This window comes from Pteropus vampyrus, unplaced genomic scaffold (assembly GCF_000151845.1).
Source record: "Pteropus vampyrus isolate Shadow unplaced genomic scaffold, Pvam_2.0 Scaffold28, whole genome shotgun sequence".
NCBI lineage: Eukaryota > Metazoa > Chordata > Mammalia > Chiroptera > Pteropodidae > Pteropus > Pteropus vampyrus.
In genome coordinates, this window is record NW_011888809.1 from 7,344,329 (window position 1) to 7,355,862 (window position 11,534).

Genomic DNA, 11,534 nt, shown 5'->3' on the forward strand with positions numbered 1-11,534 from the left:
AATTACTCTTCTTGTTCAGAAATTGCTTGACTTATCTCTGGAATAAAACACATCCCTTTGCATTTTTTAAATTGTTCGTTTTTCTTTTCGAGTGAAACAAACTGGCTACTTTGAGTTACAATCCCACCTGAAGCTACATTTCATGAAGACAAGGTTTTCTGGCCCAAAGTAGAAAGAGGTTGAAAAGCAACTTACCTTCACGTAGAGCTGCTGAAATTCCTCGAGATTCAGCCTCCCGCTTGGACAGTCCTTGAGGAATCCTTTGTACCACTGTTTGAGCTCATGCTCATTAAACTCTGTGCTCTTCACCAGGTCCTCCATCACTTCAGGGGCCAGTTTGCTATTCTGTTTCCCCATTCTGCCTGAAGAAAAGCAAATCAATGCAATTAGCGTCATGGCTGTGATTATTTCAGACTTGATTAGGAGACGAGCTGGAGTTCTGAGCAGTTTCTTGGTGGGAACTCCCTCCAGGGTGTCTGAACAAAAGTCTCCCCAAGTCTACTTCCTTCTATTTGGTAATCTAGAACAGAGATGAGAACACAAGTCTCTTCTCAGTTCGAAAGGCTGTAGACCTTGTCCTCCTCCATCATGTGTCACCTTTTACAAGGCATTGATTACCAAATGGGAAGGCGACCGTCCCTTTTTATGCTACTCATGTAAAGTATACGGGAACTGTTTATAGTCTCCTTCTATGTATTAAGTTCATTAACATTTGCTGCCCAAGTGCCTAATTCTACATTTAGTTTGTGGGGATATTAAGTGGGATTATTGACAAGAACAATAAGAAGGCTTTAGAGCCAAATGATCAAAAAGCAGCTTGGAATATCTAATCAGCAATGGTGGGGAGTCTCGGTTGTTCTAGTTCTAAAGTTGCAGCTGCCCCCCTATCCCCCCTCGTCACAATGGAAACCGCTCTTTTTTATTAGTCACATTAATTCTCTATTACTCTTTTCATCTTCAGAGACTTCGTACAACATTACTTTCAGAGTCGATCAACTCTTGGTGAAATTTTCGAAAGATTAGTTGGTAAGTTTCAGTTGACATAATTCCAGTCTTTTATTACTACTGCTAGTAAGTACAAATAATAGCACATAAAATAATGTTAACTTATATCAATTATGTGCCAGCTTGTGTGGTCATTATCATAGTACAGTGTATGTGAACAGAGCATGGCTTGGAGCCATTCCTGACTTTTACTCCTGATCTGGCCATTTACTATGTGTGTTACTTACGGCAACATTAATAAACCCCTTTATTTTCAATTTCTTCCTTAATAAAGCATACACAAACACAAAACTCTCAGATTTACTGTGATGGCTAGTTAAGAAATAGGTAGATTAATAAAGATAAAAAAAAAAATACTCCAAAATTAAAATACTTGTATTTGTGCAGGAAAATTAAGGGCAATTAAAAAAAATCCTTTAATGTTGTTGTTTTATAATTTAAAAAAAAGAATAAAAACAAAACAAATTAACCACAGATTGATTTAAAACGTCAAAGTAAACTTGAAAATCTGAGGGACCACCAGAATAAGAAAAAATGTCACAAGACCTTTAAAATCCTGTTAGGGGAAACTGAATCAGGGTTTGTAGAATTTACTCAAATGGACTTAGTCCTTCAATGTGCTTGAGACAAACTCTTTCCCAGGCTCTAGGCAGGTCTACGCTTGCAGCAGCCCAGAAAGGGTAATTTCATCATATACTTGTCGTTATTTTTTTTTTTACCTTCTTCTAAAACGCATTCCACACCCATTGTCAGTAACCTGCCCTAACACTGAACAATTCTTTCACTGAAATGAAACCAAACCACTACCTCCAAGGAAGCTTTTCTCCTCAGCCCCATCGTAACAGCCCGCAAGACGGGGAGAGGACACCATTAAGGTGGCCGTTTGTGTTTAGGTTCTTCCGTCTGAGAAATGAACCCAAGGATCAGCAACTCTGCCCTTTATCATAAAGCCTCTCTAGTTATATTTGCTCTTAATTTCAAGTCCCAAGTCTTTTATTATCAACTGTCTCTTAATTACAAGTTACTGTGGGATTCCATAGCTGGATAGGGAAATCAAGTGGGTACTCAGGTGTCAGGTTTAATTAGTTTGGGTAAGAAAACTGTAATTCGTAGTTATCCTGATAATCAAAAGATGTGTTACCAAGCCTTTTGCTACTTCACTTTGTTCTTTTCAGTCAAGAATTACACATTTTCATTCTTGAACTAGAATCTCACCTGACAATGACAGGTACTGAGTACTGAGTGGAGGCTGTAGGTAGGCCCTGTGTTGACCACTTCATGACCTTGGTCTCTAGCCCTATGACAACTCAGCAATAAGGATCAGGGCAGCTCTCTCAAGCTCATACAAGTAATGTGTGGCCGAACTAGAATTTGAACCTGGATCAGCAAGATGTCTATGCACAGTCACAGCCAGACAGGTGGATGGAGGGCATTTTAGGAGAAGGAACGGGAGGAGCAAAAGCTGGAAGGTTTGAGAGGCTGAATCAGTATCTCTTGCCACTGAAAAAGGATGAGAGAGGAATCGGTTACTTTGCCAGGGCCTTTTTGGAAAATGCTGTTAGATTTACCAAAACCACAAGCTCAGAAGTAAGTTTGTATTAATGATGGGAAAATGGATTAAGGGTTATTAAAAACCACCTCCCCAAAATGCCTTTTGTAGGTTAACGTGTCAGCTTCTCTCTTAGGCAAGAAAGCTTGGATCCTCCATGGATCATTTATGATGCCTAAAACCGTTCCAGCTGCCTGGGGAGAGGGTGGTCTCTTACACACATAGGGAACAGTGCTGGGACCATGAATCACAGTTCTGGAGACTCAAATGCTTAACTTCATGCTTCTTAGTCCCAGTTCATGGTCAGCACCATCATTCAGGTGTGCCTGGCAATGGGTGAATCATGCAGAAAATCAAGTTCTAACCTGGCTCGGAGTGGCACTGCCGATGCCCTCACCAGGCCTCGCCTGGGTTAATGAGCAGCCTCCTCGCTGGGCTCTCTGACTTCAACCTGCCCTCTTCTGCATGGCTGCTTAAATTAATTTCTGGATTATAAACCACACCATCTAATCCTCTCCCTAAAACCCTCAACAGTTCTCCATTGTCTACAGGATGTAGCCTCATCTCCCTACTACGGCACAGGTCCTGCCTACTCATAGCCTGCTTTTCTGCCACTGCCTTTTCACTTCGTAAGCCAGGAAATAATCAACTATTACAGGTCCCAGGGCTGACATGCTTCCACAGGCTCGTGTTTTGTACACGCTGCTCTCTTTTCTTAGAATAACAGCCTCTTTGTCTGCTCAGCAGACTTTTTCTTCTTTCAGTGCCTCAGCTCACATGCTGCCTCCTCTGGGAATCCTTTGTGGACTTTTCGAAGGCCAGCATAGGCACCCTTTCTCCTAGGCATCCCCCTTTCATTGTAAAAGCTCCCACGATCATTATTTATTTCTCTACTGGATTGTTAGTTTCTTGAGAGAGAGGACTGTCTTTTATTTATCTTTGCATCCTTGGTACCTCATAGTAGGTGCTCAACAAATATTTTTTGAGGGAATGAATGAATGAGTGAATGAATGAGGAGGACTGAAGTAGGTGCTCAAGGACCTTGTTACTGATCTTCTTCGAGTTACGCTGTTGGTATGTTTCTGTCTGGGAAAATCAGTCTCGTAATAATCTGTATATGAGGAGAGCCAATGTAATCCTAAGTATAAATACAAAGTGCAGGTAGCAGACGGCAGGAATGTTTCATCTGATTGTATAGAAAATGGCCTGCTCTCCTGAGGTTGCTTCCTTGCCTGTTCTCATCATGAAATTTTGAACACCTTGAAGGCGCGACCCATGTCTTTTATCTCAGTACCCTGAGTACCTGGCATAAAGGTGGTGCTTGGTAATGTTTGATAAATGAATGAAAAAGCATCCATGGGTTAATGTTCCCCATCTATATCCTTCTGTTCCGGGGCTGCAGTGATATGAGACAAATCGTATCTTTTATTATAGTACCAGGACAACAGGAAGGGTAAAAATGACACTAAACCTTATCATATTCTCAATGAAAATATTTCATATCATAATGAGGCAGATTGATCCCAACTCTGTTTCTAGTGATTCTGTGATCAGATCTTTCCCTTCCCTGTTGCTCAGTTTCCCCCTTTGAAAAATGAGTAAGTTGGACCAGATAATCTTTAAGGCCTTTTCAACCCCACCGCTCACTAATTTGCAACATAAGTTTTGTAAATATGAAAATGTGGGTGGCAGACTTCAAATTGGTTTGTCTTAAAAGAGTCAGCACATGTGCATTCTTGACAGGGAACCCGTCAGTACTTGAGTGTTTGTTACCTTAGAAGGGAGGGGACAGAAACTGGAGTGTATTATTTTCAAGCTAGGATTCCAGGCTATAACGTAAAAACCAGCACAGCCTCAAACCAAATAATTTCTCACTGCTTGAGTTGCAACGAAGAGAAACTCAGTGCTAGGCACAGAATAGGGCTGGTGTGGGGGTTCTGATGAGCAAGAGGACCCCAGCAGGGATGGGCCCTTGGGTGAAAAGAAAGGCCAGGAGCACTTAATTGCAAGTGACATCCACGGAAGACCACCTTGTTATACACTGCAGTTTACAAAAGGCTTTTGTGCAACATTTACCCATATAACGATGCTGTAGGAAAGAGATAATTATCATCTCCACTGATGAGGAGCTTGAAGGTCAGAGAGATTAAGTAATTTACCCTAGCCCCACCAGCTAGTAAAAAGCTTCCTGCAGAACAAACGACGTGCCCCAGAGCCCCGTTGGTTTCTAATACAGGCCTCTCTTACCTGGATTCTGCTACCACCTCGTAACTGATCTTCCTGTCTAGAGTTTCGCCCACTTCTCATCCACTCCCTACCCTGTCTTGATAGCAGGATTCTAGAGCAGAAGAGGCAGAGCATGTATGAGTGCCCTTAGGGAAGAAGTGGGAGACTTCCTGGAGGAGGTGCACCAGGGGAGCCAAGAAGCACCCGAGAGCACCCACCCTCCATAAAACCTTTGTTCTTAAAAAGAATTCAAATAGAATCCGTGTGCGTGTGTTGCCCTGAGCGTGTCCCTTACCCACGCCGATACCTAAGACCAGCTCCCCAGGACCTGCTACGAGTGACGAGGCACATACAACGACAAGTCCAGCTTCTCTCAGGTAACCTGGCCATCAGCCTGGCTGAATCTGGGCGAGATTCATGTAAAGACTGGGACACTGAGCTGGAGCAGTCCAGCCACGGATGCAGACTCACAGCAGGATGAGCGCATTCATGGGGAAACAGCCTTGAAGTAGGGTTCAGAGCTGAGGAAGAAAGAGCTTTAGGGGGTCAGGTTAGAGAGGCCTGTGGAACCCCTGACAGTGCAGGGAAGGAGTCCCGAATGAAGTCGAGCTGGTTCTAACGTCAAATTACCTGGGTCAGCCTTTAATAGGTCAGGCCCTCGGTACTTCACCTGAACATAGACATAACTGGAAAAGACCAGCCTTGTTCACCCTTAGACGCCTTCCTAGGCCACCCTTTCTTTCCTTGCCACCTATCTGAATCTTACTCCTTATGCCAGGCTTGGGGCCAACGCTGTCTTCTCAATGACACTTTCGACAAGCTCTAATCGTCTCTCCTCCTTGATCTCGATGGCATGGTTTCATATCAATAATGACCCATGGCCTGGTCAACTCTGGGCAATTCAGTTCAGCAGACATTTATAGGCATTGTCCATGAGTAAGGCCCTGCGCTGGGCACAGTGGAATATAAAGAGAGGACATGGCTCTGATCTTTGAGGGCTCAGAATTAAATGCAGGGGACATTCACACCTCCTGGAATATGGGGCACGGTGAAATGACTGCTCACAGCACAGAGCTAAAGAGCCCAAGAGACAGAGAGACACGTTCTCACCAGATCAGGCACCTTGACCTGTAACTGATCCTTGGGTGAAAACTCTAAAATAGTGTTTCCCAAACTTGCCTGAGTACAAGAACCACGCTTGGTTGTCTTGTTAAAAACACAGCTTCATGAGACCGTCCCTTAGAGAGAAATCTATACTTCTAATAAGCAACGCAGGTGACTAGGATCCTCAGTCAATTTGGGAAGCACTGATGAAAACATGAATAAAAATCAAAGTAGATGGTCTAAGGAGCAAACACCCAAAGCGGCAGACACGATCCAAGTTCTCCCTGATTTCCTCTTACTCTCTCCACCTGGCATCCCTAAGATGGCTTTCTAGATCCTGTACTGGGGACCAGCATTAAGAATTTAGAGATGACAGAACTAGGGAAGACCGAAGCTTGAAAAGATTCACTTTGGGGCTCTTCTGTTTTATGTCCTTTGGTTTCAGGTTGGAGAGTGTGAGGTTCTCCGAGATCCCATGGGCAACTGATAGCAGAGTTGGAATGGCAAGCTGCGTCTCCTTACCTGGCTGGGTGTTCCCACCTTCCCTGCCTTAGCTTGCTGTCTCCAGGCCAAACGATCAAAGCCTGTAAGCCAGAAGGCATGTTTATCTCTGTGCCAGAACATTGAAACAATCCCCATTACCGCCCCTGTTGGATCCTATAAACAAATGACATTAGGTTGCTTGTTTCCAGAGACTATTAAAACAAATGTGAAAAACAAGCCTCACAATTGCCCAGCACACTCTGTAGGGTTTTCCTTTCCAATAAAGGCAAATATATGATGCTCTGGCTCTTTCTGTTCCTCTCCCTTTCATCCTTCCAAAGTCAAGTGCTCACAAGCCCCCAGCAGCATTTCCCAAGGGACAGGGAGAGTGTTGCTCATAGGCTGGCCTTTCGTTCTCTCTGGGAACCAGGGCAGCTTCAGAAAAGAGGAGACATCCTTTCTCACGGCATTGCCTGGTGACTTTACCTCAAACCCTGAACTACATGAGATTATAGTGGAGGTCCTGGGCCACGAGCATGAAACAGGAAGGGGGCACAAGCGGAACTTTGGGGATTCAAGGTGAGGGAGTACTTATCTGATTCGCAATAAATGAGGAAAAACATTTTGATGGCAGTGGTGCTATTAAAGCAAGTGATAAGAGTTTTATTTCAGAAAGTATAATAAATACACAAAGGTAAAAGCAGAACTGGGCCCCTGGGATCAATCATCTGATCCAACTCCTTTGTTTTCTAGAGGAGTTCTGGGGGGGCTAGGGGACTATGCCAGGGAACACAGGAGTTAGTAACAGAGCCTAGCAGGGCCCTGGCTACTGGGCCTTGGCAATAAGACTCAGAGGCTGCTACAAGGCCCAAGCCTGTGATCCTTGGGCACTGAGAGGAGCTGAAGGTACTAGGCCTTGCAGGGCTGGGTAGAGCTCATCCATGTTCCTGTGACTAGGCTGTGGCCTCCCTCCCTAGGCTGTCCCTCCACAGGACAGAGGCCCTAGAGCCTTCACTGGATGGGACGGCCCTAATCCTAGGACGGGAGCTACCAGTGGACATTAGTCCTCCAATCTGACTAGGTGGTTTTTCAAACTAAACCCACCTGGTAACTAGGTGGCCAGCTGCTCAGGGGCTCTGATCTGCAAGGGGTCAAGTGGCACGATCGGCCTTGGGGGATGGGGTCAGACTCAACTGCCATCGTCCTCCTCTGTTCCCAGGCACAAAGAACATTTCCCAAGTGCCTGGGAAGTATGACATAGAGCAAAGCCATGCTCGATGCCCAAGTGCTAGGCTACGACTTTGAACCCCATCTTGTGGGTTCCCACCTCTGTCAGTCAGGACCGGGCATCTTTTATTTTTCTCTTGGACTGAGTTTAGTGGAGAAAAACACGTGCTGGGGTCAGACCTGGGATCAAATGGTGCTCCTGTTGCATATAAGGAGCATGACTTTTGATAAGTTACTTAGCCCATTAGAGCCTCAGTTTCCTCATTTGTCAAAAGGTGTTGATAAAATCTGCTCACTAGGGTTATTATGAGAATTAATGAGATAACACATTGAATTCCTTCTGATAGTGCCCTCTGTGTCACAGTTGTTCAATACATAGTAGCTATTGCTATCTTTGGCACAGGACCCTGCAAACTGGGTGGCTCCAGAAAACAGTAAGGTGGACATTTCAAGGTTCAGGTCCAGACATCCTGCAGTCGTCCTGACCTCGAAACCTACCCCAGGCCTGGTCCATGTAAACAGAAGTACGTAAACTGTGAGACGTGGAGAATTTCACGGTTCTATTTACTCTCCTTCCTTTAGGTAAAAGTGCTTCACGTCTGACTTGACAGAGGAAAGTCATCTGAGGACCCCACAACCCTGACTAAGCATCCACTCTTGAGTGAAGTTTCCATCCAATTCCTTGCTCAGCCACTGAACAGAAGTGTGAGCTGATTAATAGCTGGTAACCTTTCATCTGGGAGTGTTTCAATCAGCCGCCCACATTTTTGCATCTTATTTTTACTTCCCTGTGCGTCTTGCCTGCGACTATTCTGTGTGTTTCTGAGAATCAGTTTCTATGAAAGGAACCGGGCCAACTCCAGCAGTGCCAGCACCTCGCTTGGTGCTGCGAGGTAGCAGAGGAAATGCTTTCATTAATAATCATAGCCTTCTGTCCAACAGATTGTGTTCTGGGTTGTGCTGCCAGGTCCCAGTGGGGGAGGATCATGGCCCTTATCTCAGAGCAGCAGGGAGTTGTGACAGAGAAGCACAGAGCAGGGATGCCCGGTCACCTGCATGTCCCCATCGCAGGGTGGGGAGCAGCCTTGCGCATCAGCAATGCAAGTCCCCTCCTTGCTCTAAGTGAGGGCGTGGATATCCAAGGGGTGAGTGACATGTCTGTCTACCAATAGTGGCAGAGTCCTTCAAATCTTCTGGCTCGTAGGCTCTTTCCCCTCTGAGAGTCGTTTGCGCCCACCATGTTCCTGAATCGTTTTGTGGACAGTAATTCCAAAAAATACTTTAACTCATGTGGGTAGGTTTTATATAAAGACAACTTTGAAATTCTCCTATAAAAGTGGCTTTATAAAACTAAAATGTTCTATTTGAAGAAAGCGTGGTATTAAACTTGTTCAAAAAACTTTTACTCATTATTACCATATATTACAAATGTGGTTCCCAAATCTATCTCTGGGACAAGGATTTCCTGAATACTGGATAATATGTCTGTCTGCCAGCTACACATTTGCACCTTCATATCCTATAACCATATCGAACCCAACATATTGTCTTCCCATGCTCCTCCCTGGGGAAATGGTCCCACCAACTGCCAAGAACCTGGTCAGAGCTCAGGGTTACCCAAGACTCTGCCCTCCACTTCACGTTCCTGTGTCTAATCACGAGTCAAGTCAAGTCGTCTGTACATCGCACTTTCTAACTCTCCAATTCCATCTACTCCGTTGCCACTACCTTAGGTCAGGCCATCATCATCTCATCTCTCACTTTAATTATCACGACAGTCTCCTAACTTGCTTTCCTGTCTATAGTCTTGCCCTCCTTAGATCCATCTCCCACACTATAGCCAGAATGACCTTTATCCCCACTCTGAGTCTAGTCCTCGGCATAGCGTCCAGGACCTCTCAACCAGGCCTGCTCTGCCCGCCACCTGGGACCTCTTTAGTTTCATCCCTCCCCATACTCCCACCCAATGCTCCAACTTGCTACATCACTGCCACCCTCCCTGCTGTGTGTAGCTGTTCCTTTTACTCTAAGGGCAGTTCCTGTTAGCTCCCCTCTGGCCTTCCAGTAAACTCCAGTCCTTATCCAGACATAGATGAGGCAACTCATCTTTGGTGACTTCGTTTTCTGGCTTCCTTTTTCACACCCTGACTCTTGTACACATTGCTGTCACCATGCCACCTGCCACCGAGGTCACCCTAAGGCATGTCTGCCATCTCGCCAGACTCAGGCTTCCTCAAGGGCAGAGTGATTGTCAGATTTGCCTCAGCAGCCAGTTCTGAGCCTACCACTGAACAGGTGCCCAGGAAATGTTAAATCAGTCAATTACAATGTGATTCCTGTCAGCGAAGTGCTGGAGTTTGTCACTGAACGATAAGAGGGAACTATGAAACTGAGATCCAAGATGACTGTGCTAAGTGCCATTATGGAGAGACCAGTAGAGTTGGTTGGCGGGGGAGAGAGAGGGAGGGAGGGAGAGAGAGAAAGAGAGGGAGAGAGAGAAAGACAGCGAAAGAAAGAGAGAGAGAGAGAGGAAGAGAGAGAGAGGGAGAGAGAGAGAGAGAAGAGATAAGAAACAGAGAGGAGGAGGGGAAATTAAAAAAAATCAGTAACAAAATGACATTAGAGCTGACAAATTTGGTAAAGAAGTTTTTACCAAGTGGTCTTTCAAAATTATCTCAAGGATGTAACCACACAAATCTGCAGGGACTTTTATACAAGAATGTTCACCTCAGCATTATTTAAAACAATAAAAGTAAAAGCTTTTAAAAAAATGACCTAAATGTCATAGAAAAATCGACTAAATAGATTTTGGTAGAACTACACGATGGAAATATGAAGCCATCAAAAGTGGTAACGTGGCTCTACCGATTGACATGGATTGGTATCAACTCAATGTCACTTATTTAAATTAAACACAAAATATGCAAAACGGCTCTATATTTTCAAGTACAAACACTTACCTGAGGACATGTATGGAATGCAATAGAGTGGAGAACAGATGTGAGTACAGAAGATAAAATATATATAGTAAAACACAAGAGGGGCTTTATATAGTCAAATGATGATAGTGTACCATGAACGAAGGAGTATGCTTAACATAAGTGTGCTTATTTCGAGTTTTGAGGTCCCCTTCGAAAAAAAGGAAGGAAAAAAGGAGAGAAGACATTGAGATGCATTGTTAAATTTAAAAAACAAGTCACAAAATATTATGTGTATGCTATTTATCTTTCTCTGACTTATTTCACTCAGCATATGATTTCACTTATATGTGGAATCTAAGGAACAAAAAGAACAAACTAATCAAAACGGACTCACAAATATAGTGGACAATTTGATGACGGACAGAGGGAAGGGGATTGAGGAGCTGGGAGAATGGGGTGAAGGGTTAAAGAAGTACAAATTAGTAGTTGATAATTGGACACAGGGATGGGGAGCAGGCATGGGGAATGCAGTCATTAATATGATGGCTAGGTGTAGGGCCAGGGGAGGAAGGGAGGAATTGGGGGGATCGTTTTATGAACTATATAGATGTCTAACCAATGTACTGTATACTTGAAACTAATTTAAATAAATAAATTTAAAACAAAAACAAAAAAAACATTATGTGTAGTATCACCTTGCTTTTGCTTTATAGATACACACGCTCAAGCTTGTGTGCTCAAGAAGTCTGGGCAGCACATAATTCACATCAAAATCTTAACAGCGGTTACAACTGCAGGTGCTATCGTGGTAATATTTCACTCCTCAATATCTTTTTTAACTTTTTATAATGAGCACATATAACATCCATAATCAGAAAAAATGTATACAAATAATTTCAATAGACAAATAAAAGTATTTTATTTACAAAACAATCAATCTCAGGGATCCTGGAAAGATAATTTTTTGGTGCTTTCAATGAAATCCACCAATTTGAAACAACAATATCACAGCAATATTC

General features: G+C 43.9%; 1 protein-coding gene across 2 annotated transcripts in view; it reads right to left on the reverse strand.

The window, feature by feature from the left end:
• VSNL1 (visinin like 1) overlaps positions 1-11,534 on the reverse strand; it is a 92,110-nt gene that overhangs the window by 55,043 nt on the left and 25,533 nt on the right. The window contains exon 2 of one of the 2 annotated variants that reach the window (XM_011356598.1): positions 196-362. In XM_011356598.1, coding sequence (XP_011354900.1) covers positions 196-357 — 162 coding nt within the window. In that variant the 5' untranslated portion in view covers positions 358-362. Of the gene's footprint in view, positions 1-195; positions 363-11,534 lie in introns of those variants that run through there. The other variant, XM_011356599.2, reaches the window with a different exon arrangement.